Source organism: Physeter macrocephalus, chromosome 11, assembly GCF_002837175.3.
Source record: "Physeter macrocephalus isolate SW-GA chromosome 11, ASM283717v5, whole genome shotgun sequence".
NCBI classification, from domain to species: Eukaryota; Metazoa; Chordata; class Mammalia; order Artiodactyla; family Physeteridae; genus Physeter; species Physeter macrocephalus.
In genome coordinates, this window is record NC_041224.1 from 35,458,708 (window position 1) to 35,484,861 (window position 26,154).

A 26,154-nucleotide genomic window follows, 5' to 3' on the forward strand; every position below is an offset into this window, starting at 1 on the left:
CACAGCCCCTGTCCCCACCGGTGGGCCAGCCCTTTCTCTCCTGCCGGCCCACAGGCGGGCTCTGGGTCCCGAGAGGGCATCTTTCTCGTCACGGCCGCTCTGGCTCCAGTCCAGTGGGCCCCTCAGTTCACCTCTTATTGTCTTTCCATTTTTAAGGTTAATCCATGAACAAAATAACTGGGCAAGACCAAGTCAGTACGACACCTTAGCGAGAGACTTGGGTCAGCCGTGCTGCCTCGGGCGGTGGTTGGCGGTGGTGACCCCTCGAGGTGGTCCACGCATCAGCTCCTCTGGCTGGGGTGGATCCCCCGTGTCTCAGTGACCCCCTCGGCTCCCCCCTTTCCCTCCCCTCCCCCCTCCATCCTGCACATCGCTGTCACCCCCGACTCGGTCGTTCATGGGGGGGCGAGTCGGAGGCCCACCCAGGGCTGGCACAGAGGCCTCTAGCAGATGGACGGCATCTGCGGCCGGGCCGGCCGTGCTGGTCGTCGGGGCAGGAGGCTGGCAGGTGGCTCGGCTCCGCGGCTCCTCACTCATCACCTGTGAAGAGAGCGCGGGGCCCCACGTGGGGCTGTCGGGCTCGGGGGACAGACTGACCAGGGGAAAAGCAAAGGAGCAGAAATGGAAAGTGAGAAGGAGAAAGGGAAGCCCGGCAGTGCGGGCGCAGAGGATCCAGGCTTGGCCTCAGCTCCCCTCGTGTTGCTTCGTTTCCCTACCTCGTGTTGGTGTTGAAATGTGTTGACAGATATCTCTGGGCCTGTCCAGCTTCCCTGGGGGGACCAGGGCGTGTGTTCTCTGTGGGCCAGACTGGCCCGAGCAGACGTTCAGGAGATGCGGGGGAGCCGCTGAGGGGCAGCGGTCCGCTAACTTGATGCGTCCCTGCTCTGCTGACCGTCAGGAGGACGAGGACCGCGTCGGGACCCGCACTTCAGCGGAGCCCCGGACGGAGCAGTGAGGTGAGGGCCACGTGCGGCCAGAGCGGCCCCCTCCCTGCATTCCCGTGGGACGTTTTCCGAGGGACCGGATGCACCCACACGTCTTGTCAAGTCACCCTTGGTGGTCCCTGACCCCTGTCCATGCTCCCTGAACCTGGGGGGCAAGGGGCAGCATTGCTGTGCATCCCGTTCCTCAGCCCCTCATGAGAGGGCAGAGGCCACCTGTCCTGACCACTGTCCAATGGGCTTTCCCACAGGTCAGGCAGCATCAAAAGCATCCGAAGCTGAGAGCCAGGGGGTGAATCCTCAAAGACAGACACTCTCCTCGCGGAGCAAAGCTCCTAGCCGCCAAGGGGCCAGCGCGGCTTTCGGGTCAGCATCACCTGGACAATGGCTGCAGGGTGTCCTAGCTGGGAAGTGGCAGCAGCGTGTCACCGGCTGGGGTTCCTGGAGGTAGGAGTGGGCTGTGAGGTGAGTTGGCCGGTCTTGATGGGTCTTAGGGATGCTTTTGGTTAAGGTTAAACCGTTGGTCATTAGCGGGCAGTTACACCGGAACGGGCAATGGCACACTGATTATGCTGCATATTGGCAACAGCTCCAGTGAGAGTTGAACCAGATCCTCACCAGCCTGCTAAGGCTGGGGTGGTGGACATGTCTGTAAAGGGCCAGGTGGCTTCTGTCTGAACCACTCAAGTCCTGATGTTGTGACCCAGGTGCAGCCCTCAGATCTGTGGGAAAGGATCTGGTCCAACAGAACTGTATTTAAGGACACAGAAACGTAAACTTCATATCATTCTCCCATCATGAAATATTATTCTGTGGATTTTTTTCCAAGTATAAATGCTAACTTTAGCTTGTGGGCCCTACAAAAATAGGCAGTAGCTGGATTTGGCCAGATTTGGGGTTGTAGTTTGCTGATTGCTGTTGTAAGACACACAAGTAATAAGGCAAACTTTTGAGAATTAACTTCTGATTCTGGTTTTTCTTTTAAAAGCAATTAGTTTCTGAGTCTGATAGTTTGGGCTTTAAATGTTTTAATTTTCCAACTTCTGTCTCTTTCACTTATTCAGTCAATAAACATTTGAGCACCAACATGGGTTGTTGCTGGGTTGAAGTCGGGGAGGAGCCCACCCTCCTCCGAGTCCGTGTCCAGCAGGGACAGCAAGGCCTGAGCCAGAGACTGAGGGTCAGTCTTGGCTCCGCCAACACGGGATCACGTAAGCTTTCCCGTCTTTACAAAGAAGGGTGAGACTAGATGGTCTTGAAGATCCTGTTTCCCTTACACGCTGTTCTTCAGACTAATCCTCTAACCAAAATACGGTGATGAGGCCAGTGCCTCGTCTCACCATCAAGCGGCTGGTGCTGCTCGTAACTAACCTGCTCCAGCCGGGACTGCACAGGGAGGAAGGGACTCGTGTGTTTCTCAGAGTAGAGCCGGGGTAAACTGGCCACATGCCTCAGGGTGTCTGGGGCGTCGTTGTGCCGATACGCCCTGTCGGCAAGTAATACCAGAGCGGCCTCTCCCGCCTTCCTTCGTGGTATAGGAGTTAGGGCGCCTGGTATCCTGCACTGAACAACAGGGAGGTCCCCAAAATGTCAGGATTCTTTTTAAACAGCCAAGTTCAGAATTTTATATCTCAGTGCCTGATTGATAATCTATCAGCAGAGGCTAACACTTTGCTATTAGTTTCTAACTCTATCAAATGTTCCAGGATATAAGGAGAAACATTTGAGAAGCTGTTTACAGAGACCCCATGGTCCTTTGTAATGTGAACAATTAAAGCCTCCATTTGGTCTGCTTAAAATTCAAGTCAAATGTTCAAGTTTTCACGTGTTAAATATTTTGTTTAGTCATGCGAGAGGGTGGTCTGTGGAGGATAATTTGCTGCAGGAAGGTCCTTCTCCCCATGGGCACCTCTCTGTTCTTCCAGCCTGTCCTTTGTCCAGACATCTCTGCTACATAATCCTCGATTCACTCAGCTGTGGGCTCCCGTGACGCCTTGAGGTTCAGGGAACCAGGACAATGTCAGTTTAATGGCTGTAAGGAGCTCCTACTATGTTTAAAGCACTTAATGAGGATAAGGGAGGAGGTTCCAGGAGGCAGGAGATCGTCAGGACAACAGTCTAGTTATGGAAAACGAAGGTAGAAAGCACGAGTGGGCTGGCGCAGCGTGTGTGAAGGTGTCCAGACGTCTCCAGTTAGACACAATGCAGTTAGACAAGAGGAAAAAGAGACAAATATCACTGTTACCTGCCATCACCACCTCACCATTTACAGCCTGGGCTGTTAGGAAAACCCAAATCATCATTTTGAAAAAAAGGTAACATTTTGAATAGGTAATCCAGTCACATGGTCCAAATATGGAAAGTACAGGAAGAGGTTCAGTCTTGTCCTGGCGCCCCCCCCTCCACACAGTCCATGACAGGTGGCCATTTATACTCGTTTCTGGTGTATCATTTCTGTGTTTCTTTATGTGAATACAAGTCAGTTATGAAGACATATCCTATCATCCCTTGGTTCTAACCCAAAGGTCGTCTGCCATACACTCTGCTCTGTAATGTTGGCGCCGAGAGCTGCTATTTTTTTTTTTTTTTTTTTTTTTTTTTTTTTTTTTTTTGCGGTATGCGGGCCTCTCACTGCTGTGGCCTCTCCCGTTGTGGAGCACAGGCTCCGGACGCGCAGGCTCACGGGCCTAGCCGCTCCGCGGCATATGGGATCCTCCCGGACCGGGGCACGAACCCGTGTCCCCTGCATCGGCAGGCGGATTCTCAACCACTGCGCCACCAGGGAAGCCCGAAAGCTGCTATTTTTTAAAAAGCATCACAGCATTCCATCTTCCCTAATTCCATTCCTGTCAGTGGACACTTAGCCTTTTCCAATCAACTTTTGTTATGACAAAAACAGTTCATTTTACATGTGGGCAAGCGTATCTGATGGGTAGATTTCTGGACATAGAGTTGATGAGTCATTGGGTAAATGCATCTGTAACTTTGACGGATTTTGCCAGAGAGCCCCATAGTGGTTTCACTTTGATTTTTCACTTTCACCAGCAACTCTTCTACGACAGAAAGTATTGATTTAATTAGCATTTATCTCATTATAAGTAAGTTTGAATATTTTAAAAATATCTTAAAGGCTACTTGTATTTCTCTTTCTGTGGACTGTTTGTTCGTGTCCCTTGAACTACTAACTTGTCAGGAAGTATTGTGAAAGTTTTTAAAAGGCAAAAAAAAAAAAAAAAAAAAAGATTATTGGAAGTCCTGTCTAACTCACCTATCCAGGTTCTCTGCCTTTTACTGTCTTTGAGCTACTTTACAATCTGTAAATTGTGGAAGACTGATAATAATACTAATTATTCTTGTCCATAGAAATGCAGATTGTGTCCCTGTAGACAGACCTGTTTCACATCTATTTGTAAATTCACTTCAGAATTCCTTGTTTTCTGTATCTGTGGTGTTCTTGGAATCCTCCTTTGAACCAGTTGTAAAATCTTTGATACGTGTTTATATCGGCATGGGAGTCTTGACTGTTTCTCTTTAGCATTGTCCTTGTACACACTTTTTCCTCTTAATTGCTGTGATTTCTGTTAGTTGGGGAGATTGGCCCTTTGTGATGAGTTGAAATTTTTTTTCCCTCTGTGTCACTTTTTTTTCAATTCACTTTTTTTGCCATGCTGAACTTTCTTATGTTTATGTGGTTGAATTTATCCACCTTGTGTGGCTTTGCAGTTTGTTGTGCTTGAGCACATGATGCTTTCAGTCCATGTTACTTCTCCTGCTTAGTTGGTTTTTTCCATGAGCCTCACTCCAGACTTTCTGGAGCCTAAGACGAGTGAGGGCCTGGAGATAGTCATTCTGATAAGTGTAGTTGCTACTGATCAGGCACTTTCCTTGTACTTCTTAATATTACAAGACCCGAAAAGATTCTGCTTTGCATTCCAATTATGCATAAACTTATTTACTTTAAAAAAATCTCATCTCTTATTGTATGCTCTCAAACAGAATTCCAGAGGAACCAGCCGCTTTCTAGGAGACCAGAGGAATGTGTATAGCATCAAGATACTATGCCATTTCTGCGGATAAAAGGAGCCAGTCCTGGGCTTCCCTGGTGGCACAGTGGTTGAGAGTCCGCCTGCCAATGCAGGGGACACGGGTTCGTGCCCCGGTCCGGGAAGATCCCACATGCCACGGAGCGGCTAGGCCCGTGAGCCATGGCTGCTGAGCCTGCGCGTCCGGAGCTTGTGCTCCGCAACGGGAGAGGCCACAACAGTGAGAGGCCCGCGTACCGAAAAAAAAAAAAAAAAAAAAAATAAGGAACCAGTCCTAATTATTACATCAGACCAGAGAGAAAGGACTGATTTGCAAAGAAAAGTTCGGTATGGGACCTGAGCTGGATGCTTGAAAAAAGATAAAAAAATGCGTGTGGACAGGTAGGGGCTTGGAGACATCTGTTACTCCCAGAGCTGCAGGAAGGGTTTTAGAGACAGAGGTAAAGGATGCAAAGACAGACTTGGGGGAAAAGGTAGCTTCCACACGGATAAGGGACCTGAAACGGCAGGTCTCACTGACAGCTGCTCTCCCAAGGGGCACGGTTAGCACAAAAGGCGGTGAGACGTAACTTGTACGTGGAACCTTCTGCCAGGTAAACTTCCCCTCCCGCCTTTCCACTCTTCCCTCATCCTTTTTTCTGAGCCCTTCTTAATTATGTATTTTCTCTGTTCAGACCCAGGCTCAGGGCAGCCAGGATAAGGACCAAGAGCAGAGCAGATGCAGCTCTCGGCCCAAAGGCCCGGTGAGGAGCACCCCCCACACACACAGGCCCAGGTGAGGAGTCCACCCGCAATGTGGGGGGCATGTCACAGCCACTCTCCAAGAAGGTGCCTGGGTCTGGTGAGGCCCTCTGGGATTCTTGGGCAGTGCCTAAGACCATTCTTTATGCTTCTGAAAAACTTACTTCAAACTCTTGTAAAATCCAGAATAAAATGCTTGGAAGTGATTTATTTATAAGAAGAGCTCCCACTCTCTGGCCTAAAGATCAACAGCGGAAAGAAACTGAACACAAATCGCAGGATTTAAACTGGAGGCAAACAAATGGAGAAGATGTGCTCCATGGCATGTCTTCACTCTCCAGCAGCAGGTACTCGGTGGCTGGAATTACTAAAAGGTTATAAGAATTATAGCTTGATCTTTCTTAATCTTTATGATCCTCTTTAAAATGAATTAGAAAAGAGTAGATTGTCATTCCTTTTTTTGTTTTAAACAAAATGTGTAATAATTTGTTTAAACCTAATCTTGCCTACTACCTGAGACCTCACTCACTGAACAGACCTGGTTCAAAGGAAAGCTTAGTCTAAACTGATTATAGAATTGGTCCTCTCAGGTCATATGCAGTCTCTCGTGGACAAGAACACTGGGTCTTTGAGCTAACTTCCCCTCTCCTGCTGTTCCCCTCAAGAGTTTAGAGTAGGGGGAGAAGTGTGTCTTCTGCAGGTGGATAAAGGTGAGGGGTCTTTGGATCCATGCAGTGACCTTTGTCTTCTGATCTCTTAATGACATGCCTTGCTGCCTGGTTTCTGGATGTCCCCTTGGCCTTCAGAGTTGAAATTTTTAGCTTCAGGAACTCAGGGTCTGTTACTGGGGCATTGCTCCCTATCTACCGTGACTGACGCTACTCGGATGTCTCTGACATCTGACTGCCTTTTGTTACTCATTCGGTTATTGATGGACATTTGGGTTGCTTACATGTTTTAGCTATTGTTGAATAATGCTGCTATGAACATGGGTGTACAAATATCTCTTCAAGACACTGCTTTCAGTTCTTTTGGGTTTATACCCAGAGAGGAATTGCTGGATCATATGAAAATTCTGTTTTTAATTTTTAGGGGGAACCGCCATACTGTTTTCCACAGTGGCTGCACCATTTTACATTCCCACCAACAGTGCACAAGAGTTCTGATTTCTCCACATCCTTACCAACACTTATTTTCTGTTTTGTTTTGTTTTGATAGTAGCCATTCTAATAGATGGAAGATTGTATCTCATAGGTTTGATTTGCATTTTCCCAGTAACTAGTGATGTTGAACATCTTTTCATGTGATTATTGACAGTCTGTAGCTCTTCGTTGGAGATATGTCTGTTCAAGTCCTTTGCCCATTTTGAATTGAGTTGTTTGTTTGTTTTGAGTTTTAGGACTTCTCTGTGTATTCTGGATATAAATCCCTTATCAGATACATGGTTTGCAGATATATTCTCCCATTCTGTGGGTTGCCTTCTGTAGATAGTGTCTTTCAATGCACAAAATTTAAAAATTTTCATGAAGCCAAGTTTTTCTACTTGTTTTTTTGGTTGCCTGTGCCTTTGGTGTCATATTTAAGAAGTCATTGTCAAATCTAATATGGGAAGTTTTGGCCCTATGTTTTCTTCTAAGAGTTTTATAGAGTTAGGGCTTACGTTGAGGTCTTTGATCCATTTTGAGGTATTTTTTGTATATGGTGTTGGCAAGGCTCCAGCTTCATTCTTTTGCATGTGGATATCATTTTTCTAGCACCATTTGTTGAAAAACCTGTCCTATCTGCATTGAATGGTCTTGACACCATTGTCAAAAACTATTTGAAAATATATGCTAGGGTTTATTACTGGGCTCTCTATGCGATTCCTATGTCAGTATTATGTTAATACCATGTCATTTTGATTACTGTAGCTTTGTAGTAGGTTTTAAAATCAGGACGTGCAAATCCTTCCACTTTAATCTTTTTCAAGGTTGTTTTGGATATTTGAGGTCCTTTAAGATTTCATATGAATTTTAGGATGGGGTTTTCTTTTTGTGCAAAAACATCTTTGGAATTTGGATAGGTATTACATTGGATCTGTAGATCACTTTGAGTATAATGAAAACTATAAAGCATTGCTGAAAGAAATTAAAGAAGATATAAGTAAAAGAAAACGCATCCTATGTTCATAGATTTGAAGACAGTATTGCTACTTGGTTGATGCTCTTGTTGTTAGTAAACTAGGAACAGAGGATAATTTCTTCAACTTGATAAAGAACATCTACAAAAAACCTACAGCTGAAATTGTACTTCATGGTGAGAAACTCAAAGCTTTCCCACTAAGATTAGGCACAATGCAGAGACATTCCCCTCTCACCACTCCTTTTCAACATTGTACTGGAAGTACTTGCTAATGCAACAACGCAAGAAAAGGTAATAAAAGATACATAGATTAGGAAGGAAGACATAAAACTGCTTTGTTTGTAGATGACATGATTGTCTATGGAGAAAATCCAAAAGAATCAATGAAACAACTCCTGGGCCTAATAAGTGACTACAGCAAGGTTGCAGGATACAAGGTTGACATACAAAAGCCAATCATTTTCCTATATACCAGTAATGAGCAAGTGGAATTTGAAATTAAAAGCACAATGCCATTTACTTTAGCACTCCCACAATGAAATACTTAGTTATAAATCTAAAATAACATATAAAAACTACATGAGAACTACACAACTCTGATGAACAAAATCAAAGAATAAATGGAGAGATATTCATTCCTTATTCATGGATAGGAAGACTTAATATTATCAAGATGTCAATTCCTCCTACCTTGACTCAATGCAATCCCAATAAGATCCCAGCAAATTATTTTGTAGATACTGACAAACTGATTCTAAAATTTATATGGAGAGTCATAAGACCCAGAATAGCCAACACAATATTGAAGGAGAAGAGCAAATTTGGAGGACTTATGCACCTTGACTTTAAGACTTACTATAAAGCCTTGGTAATCAAGACAGTGTGGTACTGGAAAAATAATAGATAATAGATCAGTGGGACAGAGTAGAGAGGCAAGAAATAGGTCCTCATAAATATAGCCAACTGATCTTTTACAAAGGAACAAAAGCAATACAATGGAGCAAAGATAGTATCTTCAACAAATGGTGCTGAAATGACTAGACATCTACATGCAAAAATATGAATCTAGACACAGATCTTAACACCCTTCACTAAAATTAACTCAAAATGATCTTACACCAAAGTGTAAAACACAAAACTGTAAAACTCCTAAAAGATAATATAGGGGAAAATGTAAATGATCTTCAGTGTGGTGATGCCTTTTTAGATATAACATTAAAGGCATGATCCATGAAAAAAAACTGATAAACTGGACTTCATTAAAATTAAAAACTTCTCTGTGAAAGACAGTGTTAAGAGAATGAAATCAAGCCACAGACTGGGAGAAAATATTTGCAAAAGACACATCTGATAAAGGACTCTTATCTAAAATATACAAAGAATTATTAAAAATCAACAATAAGAAAATGGACAATCCAAATAAAAAGAGGGCCAATGACCTGATTAGATATGCCACCAAAGAAGATATACAGATGGCAGTTAAGCATATGAAAAGATGTTCCACATCATATTTCATCAGGAAAATTAAAATTAAAACAGCAATGAGATAACACTACACAACTTACTTAGAATGATCAAAAACCAAAGCACTGATAACACCAAATGCCAGCGAGGATGTGAAGCAACAAAAACTCTCATACGTTGCTGGTGGGAATGCAAAATGATGCAACTGCTTTGGAAGACAATTTGGCAGTTTCTTACGAAGTGAAACGTACTCTTACCATACAATCCAACAATCACATTCCTTGGTGTTTACCCAAAGGAAAACTTATGTCCATACAAAAACCTCCACACAGATGTTTATAGCAGCTTGATTCGTAGTTGCCTTCAGTAGGTGAGTGGATAAATAAACTGAAGTATATCCAGACAGTGGAATATTATTCAGTGCTAAAGAAATAAGCTCTCAGATAACGAGAAGACATGGAAGAACCTTAAATGATAAATTACGAAGTGAAAGAAGCCAATCAGAAAAAGCTAAATACTGTATGATTCCACCAATATGACATTCAGGAAAAGACAAATCTATGGAGACAATTTAAAGATTAGTGGTTACCAGGGATGGTGGTGGGGAGAGATGACTAGACAGAGCACAGAGGATTTTTAGGATAATGAAAACATTCTATATGATACTATGATGGATATATGTCATTACACATTTGTGCAAACCCTTAGAATGTACAACACCAAGAGTGAACTCTGATGTCAACTATGAACTTTAGGTGATTAACGTGTTCATGTAGGCTCATCCTTGGTAAAAAAATTTAAAAACTTCTGGTGAGTGATTTCTATAATGGGTGAGGCTGTGTATGTGTGGTGGAAGGGGACATATGGGAAATCTTGGTCCCTTCTCAATTTTGTTGTAGAAGTAAAACTTCTAAAAATATGTTTTAAATGCAAGAAAACCTTTTTTTAAGATAGTTGGTTCAGTGGAATAAAAGTTCTTTGGCTAAAAGAATAAAGAAAAAAAGAGCTATGTGGTGAATATACAGAAACTCTTATGAAGTTATGTTCCATAAATAATAGAATTCAGACCACAGTCTATAGTCAGATGTTGTACTATTATCATAATTGCTATTTAATAATTATTTTTGAACCACCAAAAAGAGCTAAACAAAAGATAATTTTAAAAAATTCTACATTATAGAAGACTCGCACCTTTGCTCTCTCTCTGTTAGCTCTCCTTGTTAAATTATAAATGTATTCTTCTTTTTTAAAAGTTATTTTTATTGAGATATACTTGGCATATAACATGGTATAAGTTTAAGGTGTACAACATGTTGATTTAGTACATCTATATATTGCAATATGAGTACCATTGTAGTGTTAGCTAACACCTCCATCACATCACATAATTGTTTGTGGTGGAAATTAAGACCTAGTCTCTTAGCAAAAGTTTATAATATAGTATTGTTGTCTGTAATCACTATGTTGCATACTAGTTTTCCAAAACTTATTTGCCTATTGGTTGCAAGTTTTTTCCCAATTCCCCCACCCCTTAGTCCCTGGTGACCTCCATTCTACTGTCTGTTTTTATGAGTTTGGCTCTTTTAGAGTCCACATTTAAATGAGATCATGCAGTATTTGTCTTTCTCTGTCTGACTTATCTCACTTAGCATAATGACCGCAAGGTCCATCCATGTTGTCACAAATGTCAGCATTTCCTTCTTTCTCATGGCTAAATAATATTGCATTGTGTATAAGTACCACAACTTCTTTATCCATCCATCCATCCACTGACAGACACCTAGGTAGTTTCCATATCTTGGCTGTTGTGAATACTGCAGTAAACATGGGAATGCATATATCTCTTTGATATCCTGTTTTCACTTCCTTTGGCTATATACCCAGGAGTGGAATTTCTGGATCAGATGGTAGTTCTATTTTTAATTTTGGGGGAACCTCCCTACTGTTTTCCATAGTAGCTAAACCAATTTACATTTCCAACAACAGTACATAAGTGTTCCCTTTCTCCACATCCTGGTCAACACTTGTTTTCTTGTGTCTTTTTGATGATGGCCATTCTAATGGTGTGAGGTGACATTTCATTGTGGTTTTGATTTGCATTTCCTGGTGACTGATGATGTTGAGCATGTTTTCATGTACCTGTTAGCCAGCCACCTGCATGTCTGAAAAAATTTTTTATTTGGTTCCTCTGCTCATTTTAAAATCAGATTGTTTGCTTTTATGTTGTTGAGTTGTATGAGTTGTTTACATTTTGGATATTAAATCCTTATCCAATATGTGTTTTGCAAATATTTTTCCCTATTTCATAGCTTGCCTTTTCATTTTTTATTGGCTCTTTTGCTGTGCGGAAGCTTTTTAGTTTGATGTAGTCCCACTTGTTGAATTTTGCTTTTGTTGCTTGTGCATTTGGTGTCATATCTAGAAAATCATTGCCAAGATTAATGTTAAGGGGTTTCTTTCCTATGTTTTCTTCTAGGAGTTTTATCAGGTCTCATGCTTACGTCTTTAATCCACTTCAAGTTCATTTATGTAAGTGGTGTAAGATAGGGGTCCAATTTCATTACTCGTTGTGTGGTTATTCAAGCTTTCCCAGCTCCATTTGTGGAAGAGACTGTCCTTTTCCCACTGAGTGTTCTTGGCTCTCTAGTCAAATATTGGTTGACCGTAAATGGGGGAGGCGGGTATTTCTGGGCTATCTAGTCTGTTCAATTGACCTCTCTATGTCTCTTTTTATGATAGCACCATACTTTTTAAATTACTCTAACTTTGTAATATAGATTGAAATCAGGAAGTGTGATACCTCTGTCTTTGTTATTCTTTCTTACGATTGCTTTGGCTATTAAGGGTCTTTGTGGTTCCATACAAATTTTAGAATTGTTTTTTTCTTTTTCTTTCTTTTTTCTTGTTGATTGAAAGATTCTTTAAACTCTACAGTGCTTTACAATTTTCAAAAGTTTTATACACATGATTTCATGTATCCCATAATAACCCTTTCTTCCCCCTTTGCTCTCCCTACTGGTAACCACTAGTTTGTTCTCTATATCTGTGAGTCTGCTTCAGTTTGACTATTGATTCAATCTCCTTACTCGTTACTAGTCTGTTCAGATTCTCTGTTTATTCCTGATTCAGTCTTGACAGGTTGTATGTTTCTAGGAATTTATCCACTTCTTCTGCGTTATCTAATTTACTGGTGTATAATTGTTTATGATAGTTTCATGATCCTTTGTATTTCTGTAGTACCAGTTGTAACCTCTTCCCTTTCATTTTTGATTTTATTTGTGTATTCATTCTCTCTTTTTTTCTTGTTAGTCTCAATAAAGATTTGTAAATTTTGTTTACCTTTTCAAAAAAACAGCTCTGAGTTTCATTGATTTTTTTTCCTATTGTTTTTCTTGTCTCTATTTCATTTATTACAGCTCTGATCTTTATTTCCTTTCACTAAATTTGGGGTTCATTTTTCCTTCTTTTTCTAGTTCCTTGAGGTGTAAAGTTATGTTGTTTATTTGAGATCTTTCCATTTTCTTAATATATGCATTTATTGGTATAAAATTCCCTCTCAGAACTGCATTTGCAGCATCCCATAGGTTTTGGTATGTTTTGTTTCCATTTTCATTTGTTTTGCTGTATTTTCTCATTTCTCTTTTGATTACTTCTTTGACCCATTGGTGATTCTGGAGTGTGTTAATTTCCACATATTTGTAGATTTTTCAGCATTCCTCTATTATCGATATCTAGTTTCATATTATTGTGGTTAGAAAAGATACTTGCTATGATTTCAATCTTCTTAAATTTGCAGAGACATTTTTTGTGTCATATCATATGATCTATCCTGGAGAATGTTCTGTATGCACTTGAGAAGAATGTGTATTCTCCTTCTGTTGGATGGAATGTCTATAAATGCCCATTAGTTCAGTTCGGTCTAATGTATGGTTCAAACTCAACATTTCCTGGTATTTTCTGTCTAGATAATCTAACAATTGCTGAATGTGGGGTATTGGATCCCCCAACTATTGTATTTTTTTCTATTTTTCCCTTCAGTTCTGTTACTATTGCTTAATATATTTAGGTGCTGTGATGTTGGATGCATATATATTTTATATTTTATAGTTGTTTTTATCTTCCTGATGAATTGACCCCTTTATCATTAAATATTGACTTTCTTTCTTATTACTGTTTTTGGCTTAAAGTCTATTTGTCTGATGTAAGTATAGCTATCCCTGCTCTTTTTTTTGCTTTCCACTTGCATGCAATATCTTTTTCTATCCCTTCACTTCGAGCTTATGTGTCTTTGAACCTGAAGTGGGTCTTTTGTGGGCAGCATATTGTTGGGTCTTGTATGGCTTTTTTTTTTTTTTTTTTTTTTTTTCAATCCATCTAGCCACTCTTTAGCTTTTGATTGGTGAATTCAACCCATTTACATTTTGCGTCAAGGACTTACTAATGTCATCCTACTAATTATTTTCTGGTTGTTTTACATTTCCAATGTTTCCTTTCCCTCTGTTTCTGCCCACCTTCGTAAATTTGTGATTTTTGGGGGGTGGTTCTGTTTCCCCCTTTATAATCTACTCTAGGTTTTTGCTTGTGATTTCCGTGAGGTTTACATAAGAACTCTCATAAATAAAACAGTCCATTTTAAGCTGATAGCAACTTAACTTTGATCAGCTATAAAATCTTCACTTATTGACTCCCCCTTTTAAAATTTTGTATGTCATTATTTAACTCTTTTATATTGTGTATGCAGTAACAAATTGTAGTATCTATAATTATTTTAATACCTTTCCTTTGATCTTTACACTACAGTTAAATGATTAACATACCATCCTATTACAGAATTAGAGTTTTCTAAGTCTGACTATATATTTGCCTTAACCCAGTATGTTGTATATTTTCTTATGTTTTCATGTCACTGATTAGCATCTTTTCATTTCAGCTGGAGGAACTCCTTTCAGCATTTCTTGAAATGCAGATCTAGGATGATGAACTCCCTCTGCTTTTGTTTGTCTACAAAGATCTTTATTTTTCCTTCATATCTGAGGGGTAACTTGGCCTGAGAGAGCATTTTTGGCTGGCAGTGTTGTTTTTTTTCCAAAACTTTGAATATGTTATTCCACTCTCTCCTGGCCAATAAGGTTTCTGCTGAGAAATCTGCTGATAGCCTAATGAGGATTCCTTTGTCGATTATAGTCTTTTTTTCCTTTGGCTGCTTTTAGAATTCTTTATCTTTGATTTTTGATAGTTTTGTTATAATGTGTCTTGAAGAAGGTCTTTTTTGCGCTGAGAAAATAGGGTGATCTATTAACTTTGTGAATTTAGACTTCCAGTTCATTCCCTCCCCAGGTTTGGGAAGTTCTCAACTATTATTTCTCTAAATAAACTTTCTGCCCCCTTCTCCCTCTCCTCCTTCTGAAACCCCAATTATTCTATTTGTTCTTTTGATGGAATCCTATAGGTCATATAGGTTTTCTTCACTCTTTTTCATTCTTTCTCTTTTTCTTTGTTCTCCTCTAACTGAATTATTTCAAATTCCCATCACCTAACGCACTTATTCTGTCTCCCCTTTGCTGGACTCCACTGCAGATGCTCTCTGCTGCATTTTTCATTCCATTCATTGAGTTATTCAGCTCCAGAATTTCTCCTTGGTTCTTTTTTATAATTTCTCTTTCTTTGGTAAATATCATTTTGAACCAGTATTTTTCTTTTCATGATTTCATTGAATTATCGTTCTGAGCTTTCTTATAGCTTGTTGAGTTTCTTCAAAACAGCCATTTTGAATTCTTTATCAACTAGATCACAAAATTCCATGACATTAAGCTTGGTTATTGGAGAATTATTATCTTTTAACGATGACGTGACATGGTTCCTTGATTTTTCATGTTCCTTGTAGTTTTGTGTTGCTGCTGTTGCATTTAAAGTAGCAGACACCTCCTCTAATCTTTGCTAGTTGTCTTCAAATGGGGCATTCTGTTTGTTGGTATTGTCATTAATTCTGCCTTTTTCTGGGTACCCTTGTTTCACTCTGCCTGTTCCCTTTTGTGGCAAACTTTTAAAGCTTTTGTATCTTTTTTGGTTCTTACAACTCACCAGAGTGGCCACTGGCTTCTTTGTTTTCGAGAAGGTGATGCTACAGCCCAAGTTTCTGGCTTCTTTGCCGACAGACCCTGGCCGGTTCTCTGATCACACACTCTGTCTACTGGAGCGTGCTTTTGCTGCTGCACTCAGGAGCCATGCACAAGATGCTGGCTGCAGAGTGGGGGAAAGTGTGAGCTTAGCTCTTAGGGCACTGGGGATGCCCATGGACCTGGTAAGGGGATCCCCAGGAGTGGCACTCCCAGAGGCTCATGGATAGACTTCTTGCTGAGTTCAGTTAGCAGGAACTGCATCCCTTTAAAGACCTTTGATATTTTTATCTGCTTCTTTCCTGATCTCCTCCTTCTTGGCAGTCATGGAAGTCCTGCTTCAGTACTCTGGGTGCTGCTGGAGAGAAACAGGTTCTCCAGCTGCTTCCCACACCACTGGCTAGCTAGGTACTCACTCACTGCTCTCCTTGTCTCTTGCGAAAGAGGTCACCACTGTCAGATAGATCCTCTGTATGCAGTGATTCCTTGGTGGGGGGTGGGGGGTGCAGTTCTGAGAAAGTTCTTCTAGATCCACTGCATCCAAACTTTCTCCCTCTCCAATGACATGCTGGAATCTCCCCTTGGAAAGGCTGGATTTCTGCAATTTCTCTATCTTCTGTGGATGTCTGCCCAGGTCAACACTCTCCAGGTTTTTTCCCAACTGCAGCCAGAAGGGTCAGGCAAGTTTATTGCCCCGTGGGCCCCACAGCCCATATCAAGGTCTAACCCTAACCCTATTACCAGATGCAGAGGTGGGCAAGACCCCTTACAGGTCCCCTGGCATATGGTGCTGGTTCCCACAGCAACCACAGAGGTGCTTGTGTTCATGAATGATGCCCTAATTCTTTGTTGAAAAAGGACAAAAGGAGGAATACCCTACACCACCGTGATGCTGATATCACTTGTTTATGCCTCTTCTTGTCCTAAACATAATTTCCCTCCCATTCACGAGCAGTTTTCAAGAGTAGGCTTCTCTCATCTTCACTTCATCATCTGTCGTTTTGAACCATCTCGTCTTCCGCAGTCACTGTGAGGTTACCCTCTAGTTATTCTCTCATGGCATCACCCTCATTCCTGCTTCCTGTCTGATGGCTTCCTTAACCATGTCAAATCTCTCATTGCTTGAAACAAATTACTCTCCTGTAACCTTTAACCCTGCAGACCGCTCTAGCCAAGAATTTTGTTTCTTCTGTAACTTTTTTTCCTGGCTTTAAAAGTTATGTTCATAGTAAAAATATGAAGGAAAAAAATGAATCATCCGAAATCAATGTTGGATCCTCTGGAATGCCTTTCTTCTCCAGCTAACTCCTGCTCACCTTTCAAGTTCGAGCTTACATACAGGTTTTTTTAAGCCTTCCCTAATTCTTTCCCCTCCTGTTGTATGCTTTCTCAGTATCCTACAGTCCCATATTTTATCTTCATTGCACCCAACTCTGGGTTATAATTAAAGTTGTACTTATTTGATTGATGCCCTCACTAGAATATAAGCTACACAGAGACAGGAAATATGTCTGTTCTGCTCATTATCATACACTTCGCATCTAACACAAATGCTGTAGGAGCTCAAGTATTTATTAAATGAATGAATAATATTTACACTGTCTTCTAAATTTCCTTAGCAGTCTATACCTCCAGTTATACTCTTTCCTGTTCCTGGAGGTAGGGATTATTTATCATCATTGCACGACGTTATTAAGCCACAGACCGTCTTCATGGGGCTGTAGAACAGGAGGTATGATGTCAGGAACCTGGTTCCTGACTTTGAGCAGCTCTGAGTCTCGGCTTTCTCTCCAGTATGAGGTTAAGGAGTTGGAGTAGATAAAGGTTTTCAAACTGCCTTGGGGATCCTTAGGTAACTATCCAGGGCTGCCTACTTGCAATGTCAGTTTAGAGGTTGTTGGAAGATTTTTAAGCTCTCAAATCTCAGGCTCTGAAAGACTAAGCCTACCCTCAGAGAGGTCAAATTCTGGTGAAAACTGATTACTTTTTTTCTTGTCAGCTCCTAGGTTTCAAGGAGGACCTCTACTAAACATTTGCTAAATGCATATTGACTACAGGTCAGGTGCTGATGGGGGCCCTTACAAAGCTCTTGTTTTTAGGTTGCTCTGTCCAACATGGGTAGTCGTCAGCCACACATGAATAAACTGTGGCTAGTCCGAATGGAGATGTGCTGAAAGCATGCAACACACACTGGGTTTTGAAGACTTAGTATAAAACAAGAATATTTAATGTCTCATTGTTATATTAATTAAATATTGAAATATTTTGGATATACTAGGTTAAGTAGGATATATTATTAAAATTAACCTGTTCCTTCTTAATACGGTTAAATATTTAATATGGTTATTTAATGGTTTACTATTTAGTATGGTTACTAGAAAATTTTAAATTTCTTAGGTACCTCACGTTACATAATTTCACTTGACAGCATTGTTTTATAGTTTATAATTTAGTGTGGTAGTAGTAGTTACACTTCTGAGCACTTACATATCCTTTAAGACCTAGCCTCTCAGGTGTAATCCCTGGCCAGTACAAGCAGTAACACTTGGAAGCTTATAGGAAATGGCAGAGTCACCAGCTCCACCCACCCCAGACCATCTAAGTCAGAGTCTGCATTTTAACTAGACCCCCAGGGGATTTGTGTGCACATGAACATTTGAGAGGCTCTGATCTAGATCACAGTAACAGGACTCTTGCGACCTCTCCTACTTTTGCTTCTCTAATCTCACTGGATCCGGGATTCTTAACCTGAGGGACCTGGATCCTTCTGGGGGTGGGAAATCTACAGATGGGCCCTAGGACTCTGTAAAATACTGAAACTTTATGTATATTGTTCATGAAAGTGTATGTTTTTATTTTCATCAGTAAAGCAGTGGTTATGAAAGGATGCCCTCATCAGCAACACTTGGGAACTTGGCGGCAATGCAAATGCTGGGGGTGGGGACCAGCAGTGTTTGAACAAGCCCTCTTGTGATCCTGATGTCAAAAGTTTGAGAACCACTGAATTAGAGAGGAAGGCAAAGAAGAGGGTCGAGCCACTTACTACATTACAGTCTGGTCAGGAGGGTGATGCTGGCTTGAATTGAGATTGGCATCATGTGCATTGGTTGGAGGAGTGCAATGATGCAAGGTGAGATGGATGTGATTCTAGATGCATTAAAATTGATGATATTGACTATAACTTCACATGTTCATTGAATAATTTTCTATCTTTATGTTCAGCCTAGCATAAGTTTACCCAGAAAAGGGGCTTTGTAGTCAAACAAACCTGAACTTGACAACTGGTAAAAGTAAATTCAACTTCAATGTTTAAGTAAATTATTTTTAACACACTGATTTTATATAAAGTTAAACAAACATTCACCAGTGGATAGCCCACAGTATATGATTGATTACCATGTGATACAGTTGTTTGTTTTGGTCTAGGGGAATGGACTAAATCAATTTATTAAAGGCAGTTTTTTTTAAATACATTTATTAACCAATGTTAACACATTAAATGAACCTATATATTGCTAGTCAGAGCAGCTTACAAAATGCCAGAATGCATCATAGAACTGGACAGCCACAATGAATAATTACAATGTGCATAGTGGCTAAGCTCAACACCTTGATATAGCTTTATGATTGCAGAAAATTTTTAATAATGATTCCTAAAACAATCAATTGTAATTTTACCTAAAACTTTTACAAAACCAGGCCACAATCTCTTTTTTTAATTGTTTTTTTTTTTTTTAACACACAGTTTTCACGCTGTAGTAACTTGGAAATGTGCAACCGTGTCAACGGAGACAAAAAAGCCAAAGTAACACGAATCTTACTTTCATGCAGCTATCGGTAAATAGTACACACTCTGGAATGATTTTACACCAAAAATAGTTCCACAATAACTTGCTCTCATAGGGGTGGATCGAAGTTTTAAAACTTGAAAAACAATCAATCAATCAGAGAAGGTTAAATGTTCATGGTTACGTCGTCTCGCTCAGACCACGGCACCGTGGCAACACTGACAAATCATCACACAGCAACAAGGAGGGACCGAGAATGCTGAGTCCCTGCGTAATCCAGGTACGGTGCTGAAATGGGGCTACTGGGCAGGTCCTACAAGCCATTGGGCACCACTGGGCAGTAGCTTGTCGATTAACTTGTGTCACCACCATCTGTAACAGTATCAGGACTGGATGGATGATTATTTCACAGAAGGCTCTTTAGAGTGACCCTGACAAACCTGGAGAAAACTTTTTAAAAAAGGTTTTTCTCCTGATTCTCTCACTTACATGGTGTGTAATTGCTTTAATAAATATCAAAGGTCTAAATAAATATTTACAAATTATTTCTCTAACCTTAAAAAATAAATGATAAATGGGAATTTATTTTGACTTGGTCTAAGATCAGTCTTTCTTTGAAAAAACAAATTGTGAGGTGTTTGTTTTTTTTTTTGTAAAAAGTAATTTAAGTTTTCCTGGCTGTATTTTATATGTCTATGTATAAAAAAAAAATCATTATTCAACTATCGATCCATTCCTATTGGTAATGCTTCTTAATCCAGACATTCCGCAAAATACAGACTTTTTACAAATCACGGCATCTTTAATACAAGAAAATTAACATGCATTATTCTTCATTCTGTGTACAGTGGTGGAGTTCATTAGTAGGCAATGACCCACTACTACAAACAAACATAACGGCTTCTGTGAAACTTAAGTGCTTTCTTTCCTTTCAGTATTAACTTACAATGTAAGAGGTGACACCAGATAATAGGCAATCAATCAATCAATCAATCACATGATATTTGGGAAGGGAAGGGAAGCATTAAAGAAATTTGTATGCCTCATCTATAATTTCGTGTATGGATAAAGGTAGTTTTTGGCTTTTTATTTTTTTTTTATTTTGTTACAAGCACTCATGTTAGGACAAAGATGAAATGTGCAAACTTTAAGATTTAAATATTTCATTTTCTCTAAGATCCAGCTCAGTAAAAGATTACCCCAGTTCCCTGCAATTTTAAACTACAAGATCAAAGCTAATAATTTGTTATAAAAGTTATATATTGAAAAGAAATAATGAAAAACACAATTGGGAAATATTTAAGAAAAAATATGCAGGACTAGCACCTGCTGTGTCAACCCTGTTCCCTAAATTCAATCAATCATATACCCACTGGCATAACCAACAGATAATGCCTTTAAACAGTAAATTAAGCTGAACAAAACCAGCTCAACAAGGTTAAGAAATAAATTTCACATCAAGGTAGTATGCTTTATTTCTGAAACAGTTCTGTAGTTCTTACATTCAGATCTATTTTAAATGTTTCTTTGTTAAACTCACTTGTATTCACCTGCTGTTTTTTTAAAGATCTGTTGTTGAAAGGTTAAAATCTCTGTAAAACCTAAAAATGTTTTAAAATTTGCTGAAAATGCAACAAACTCTCAATTAAAATTTATTTAAAATAATACCCTCCACTGATGTTACTTTTACCCCCTGAAAAACTCCAGAGGAGCATTAACAAAAGATTTAACTACTGTGCAAAATTTCTTCACGAAAAGTGTTTAAAGGCTGGTGCAAAATGGGAAGCAAATTCTAAACAATTTTGGCTTCTTGGAAACAAAAACCGCTGTGTCTGAGAAGAATAATCGTCAGTGATTCTCCAGAAAGAACCAGCCTTCATCTTTTCCGGCGACAGGTGCGCTTGTGTTCCGCATGCCAGTGCTCCTGCTGACACTTGATTGAGCAGTAGGATGTGTTCCAGCAGCAGTGGTACATGGCCTCCTCCTCACAGTTGTAGCACTGCAGGCAAGAAACCATAACCAGCAGTTAAATGTGGGATGAAATGCATAGGAAACTGGGTACAGTGATTGACAGACTTTTGAAACTGTGCTTTTAAAGCCCTTTCTGGCTCAAACTTAAACTAGTATCACCAAGAACATCATCAGAATATGTTTTCTGTCCTGAGCAGGATGGCAAGAAACAATGGGATGGATGACCGAGGCTCAGCGCGCAGTCCTTTGTCAGCAAACTCAAGCTTACTTGGGCACAGCATCAACTTTTTCATCTCCACTAGGTCATTCCCGTCAGCACACAAGCGTAAGTAATTTCTATTTTCTTAAAAAGGTCCTGAGATTCTGGAAAGATGACAGAGCAGAAGCACCAGGACCTACCTTCCCACCTGGACAACAGCTGTACTGTAGAATCTGTCTGAAGTAACTAATTTGGAACTCTGAAGCCTACTGAAGGCTTGAACAGTAAGTTATGGTTAATTTTGGCTCTTAGCACAGTAACAGCTACCTCTTCCCTATTCTCCACCCAAGCAGCTGTGAATGGAGCACCTTGTGGGAGCCAGGGTGGGCAAAAAAGATGCGCTTCTGGTCACAGAAATGGGCAGCCATTGCTGTTCCACCCCCCCGCCCCCGCTGTCACAACTCCTCCAGCTGAAGTGACATCCAGAAGAGTTAAAGGGCCACTGCCCTTTTATTCCCCCTTTTGCAAGCCAGACATTCAAAATCAACTGCATATACAGGAGAAATTAGAAAGTGAATGTGCATACCCAAGGAGAGGCTCAGAAAAGACCTAAGAGGACATTTAGTTTACACCTCAATCTGATCTTTGGCACAGAGAGAGAGAGCCTACAACAGTCAAAGAAACAAAAACAGCAAACTATGAGAAGGAGGAGAAAATGAGTTCCAGTTACCATATTACTAGATTCAAATGTCTAGTGTTCAACAAAAAAACCACAAAGCATACAAAGAAGCAGGAAAGTATGACTAGTCAAAGGAAAAGAAAAAAAAAAAACAGAAACTGGCCATGAAAAAGACCTACTGGCAGATATATTAGACAAAGACTTTAAAACAACTATTAAAGAAGGTCAAAGAACTAAAGGAAAATATGGAGAAAGTCAAGAAAATGATGTATGAACAAACTGGAAACATCAATAAAAAGATAGAAACCAAAAAGAAAATGTGGAGCTGAGAAGTCATTAACTGAAGTGAAAAACTGACTTCAGGGATTCAAAGGCAGATTTGAGCAGAGAGAAGACAGGACAATGGAAATTAACAAGAGAGGTGAAAAGACTGGAGAGCAAACAGAGCCTAAAAAGACCTGTGGGACACCAGCCAATGGACCAAGATATGCATCATGGGAGTCCCAGAAGGAGGGGAGAGAGAAATGAGCAGAGAGAATACTGGGGAAGTTTTTAGCCAGTATTCCTTCAATCTGATGAAAGATATGAATATAAATATTCAGTAACTCCAAGTCAGATGAACTCAGAGAGCCACACTGAAACATGCTGTAACCAAACTTTTGAAACTCCTGAGAGCAGCAAGAAAAGAGGGGAGCTGTCGCACACAAAGGATCATCAATATGTTATTAGATTTCTCATCAGAAATTCTGGAGGCCAAAAGACCTGATATAGTCAAAGTGCTAAAAGAAGGAAAAAAACCTGTCAGTGGAGAATCCTATATGTAGCAAAACTCTCCTTTGTACCTGCAAGAAGTACTCAGAGGGTCCTGCAGGTGAAATGAAAGGACACTAGACAGTGACGTGGAGCCACATGGAGAAACAGAAGATCTCAACTGTGGTAAACACATGGGCAATTATAAAAGCCAGTACTATGTCTTACAATGGCTTGTAACTGTACTTTTTCTTTTCTACGATTTAAGAAACCAAGACTTAAAGAAAAAAAGTTATTAGTATAAAAGCTAGTATTACTGTAAATTAGTTTGTAACCCCAAATCTTGTTTCTACATAATTTAGGAGACTAATACATTTAAAAGAATTTTTAATTTATGTTTTTGGGCACACAATGTATGATGATGTAATCATAACATCAGCAATCAAAAAGGGTTGAGATGGAGCTGTAAAGGAACAGAGATTTTATATATGTTATTAAACTAAAATTGCTGTAAATTCAAATTAGAGTCTCATAACTTTAGGCTGTTAAATGTAATCCCATGGTAACCACAAAGAAAACTGCTGTAGCATATAAACAAAAGGAAAGGAACTTAAACATTTCCCTACAAAAAATCAACTAAACACAAAAACAAGAATGCAGGAAATGAGGGTCAAAAAAGTTATGGGGCTTTAAATTTACACAGATTAAACTCTCCAATCAAAAGACACAGACTGGCAGAATGGATAAAAACATGTCTATAGTATGCTGTCTATAAGAGACTCACTTAAGACCTAAAGACACAAATGGGCTGAAAGTGAAAGAATGGAAAAAGATATTCCATGCAAATTGGAACCAAAAGAGAGCAAGGTAGCTATACTAATTTCACACAAAATAGACTTTAAATCAAAAAAAGGTTACAACAGACAAAGAAGGACACTATATATTAATAAAAGGTTCAATACAGCAAGAAGACATAACAATTATAAATATTTACACACGTAATGACCACTAAAACATAAGCAAAAACAGACAGTTCTACAATAATAGAGACTTCAACATCTGGGACAGAACCACCAGACAGACATAGGTAAGGAAATGGAGGGCCTAACACAATAAACCAACTAGATCTAACAGATACACACAGAGCACTCTACCCAACAACAAGAGCACACATTCTTCAAGTGCATGTGGGACACTTTACAAAGTAAGTCTCAACAGATTTTAAAAGGTAGATATCATACTAAGTATCTTTTTTGACCACAATGGGATAAAATAAGAAAGCAAAAACAAAAGTAAAACTGGAAAATTCAAAGTTGTGGAAATGTAAAAAAACACTTTTAAACAACCAGTGGATCAAAGAAAAATTTAGGTTATGCAGTGAGGCAGTGCTCAGAGGGAAATTTATAGCTGTAATATCTACCTGAAGAAAGATCTCAGATCAGCAGCCAAAAAGTCCACCTTAAGGAATTAGTAAAAAAGCAAGCTAAAGCAAAAGTTAGCAGGAGGAAGAAAAATAACTAAATAAATAATCTTTATTACTTTATCAACAAAATAGAGGAGGAAAATAATAAAGAAAAATCAACGAAACCAAAAGTTGGCTCTTTGAAAAGATGAACAAAATTGATAAACCTTTAGCTAGATGGACCAAGAAGAAAAGACTCAAGTTACTAAATGAAAAATAAAAGTGGGGACCTTACTACTGATTCTACAAAAATAAAAAGGATTGTAACAATGCACTATTAACAATTATACACAACAAACTGGATAACCTAGATGAAATGGACAAATTCCTACAAACCCAAAACCTACCAAGACTAAATCTTGAAAAAATCTGAATAGACCCATAACTAATAAGCAGATTGACCTATTAATCAAAAATCTCCCAATAAAAAAGGCCCTGGACCTGATGACTTCTCTAGTAAATTCTACCAAACATTTAAAGAGCTGTCAAACCTTCTCATACTTTTCCCAAAGATGGAAGAGGAGGGAATATTTCCTAACTCACTCTGTGAGTCCAGCATAACCCTGATACCAAGCCAGACAAAGACACTACAAGAAAAGAAAACTACAGATCCACATGCTTTATGACCACTGAGATAAAATCCTCAACAAAATACTAGCAAATGGAATTCAGCAGCATATTAAAAGAATTATACACCAATGATGTGATGCGACATATAAGAATCAATCAATGTAATATGCCACATCAACATAATGAAGGAAAAACCACATGGTCATCTCAGTCAATGAAGAAAAAACATCTGACAAAATTCAGCACGCGTTCATGATAAAAACACTCAACAAACGGGAACAGAAGGAAACTACCTACCCTCCACATAATAAAAGCCACATATGAAAATCCCACAGCAAACATCATACTCAAAGATCAGGAACAACGCAAAGATGCCCACTTTCACCACTTCTATTCAATATAGTACTAGAAGTCCTAGCCAGAGCACTTAGGCAAATAAGAAATCAAAGGCATGCTAATTGTAAAGGAAGAAGTAAAATTATCTTTGCATATGATATGATCTTATATGTAGAAACCCTGAAGACCCCAGAATGAAGTTGCTAGAACTAACAGATGAATTTGGCAAAGTAGCAGGATACAAAGTCGATATACTAAAATCAACTGCATTTCTATACACAAACTGCTACTTTGCCAAATAGTACTATAGTACTAGTACTAGATATCAATTACAGGAAAAAAATCTGTAAAAAATGCAAACACACGGAGGCTAAACAATACACTACTAAATAACCAAGAGATCACTGAAGAAATCATAGAGGAAGTCAAAAAATACCTAGAAACAAATGACAATGAAAACACGACGAAGCAAAACCTATGGGATACAGCGAAAGCAATTCTAAGAGGGAAGTTTATAGCAATACAATCTTACCTCAAGAAACAAGAAACATCTCAAATAAACAACCTAACCTTACACCTAAAGCAATTAGAGAAAGAACAACAAAAAACCTCCAAAGTTAGCAGAAGGAAAGAAATCATAAAGATCAGACCAGAAATAAATGAAAGAGGGCTTCCCTGGTGGCGCAGTGGTTGAGAATCCACCTGCATATGCAGGGGACACGGGTTCGTGCCCCGGTCCGGGAAGATCCCACATGCTGCGGAGCGCCTAGACCCGTGAACCGTGGCCGCTGAGCCTGTGCGTCCGGAGCCTGTGCTCCGCAATGGGAGAGACCACAAAGGTGAGAGGCCCGCGTACCACAAAAAAAACAAAAAAAACAAAACAGAAATAAATGAAAAAGAAATGAAGGAAACAATGGCAAAGATCAATAAAACTAAAAGCTGGTTCTTTGCGAAGATAAACAAAATTGATAAA

At 39.7% G+C, this 26,154-nt stretch overlaps 1 protein-coding gene across 12 annotated transcripts in view; it reads right to left on the reverse strand.

Annotated features, from left to right (window-relative positions):
- Nucleotides 1–19,851: 19,851 nt before the first annotated feature.
- ZMYND11 (zinc finger MYND-type containing 11) overlaps nt 19,852–26,154 on the reverse strand; it is a 134,152-nt gene continuing 127,849 nt past the window's right edge. For all 12 annotated transcript variants that reach the window (XM_024129567.3, XM_028495613.2, XM_028495615.2 and 9 more), the window contains one exon: nt 19,852–21,213. In XM_024129567.3, coding sequence (XP_023985335.1) covers nt 21,091–21,213 — 123 coding nt within the window. In that variant the 3' untranslated portion in view covers nt 19,852–21,090. The remainder of the gene's footprint in view (nt 21,214–26,154) is intronic.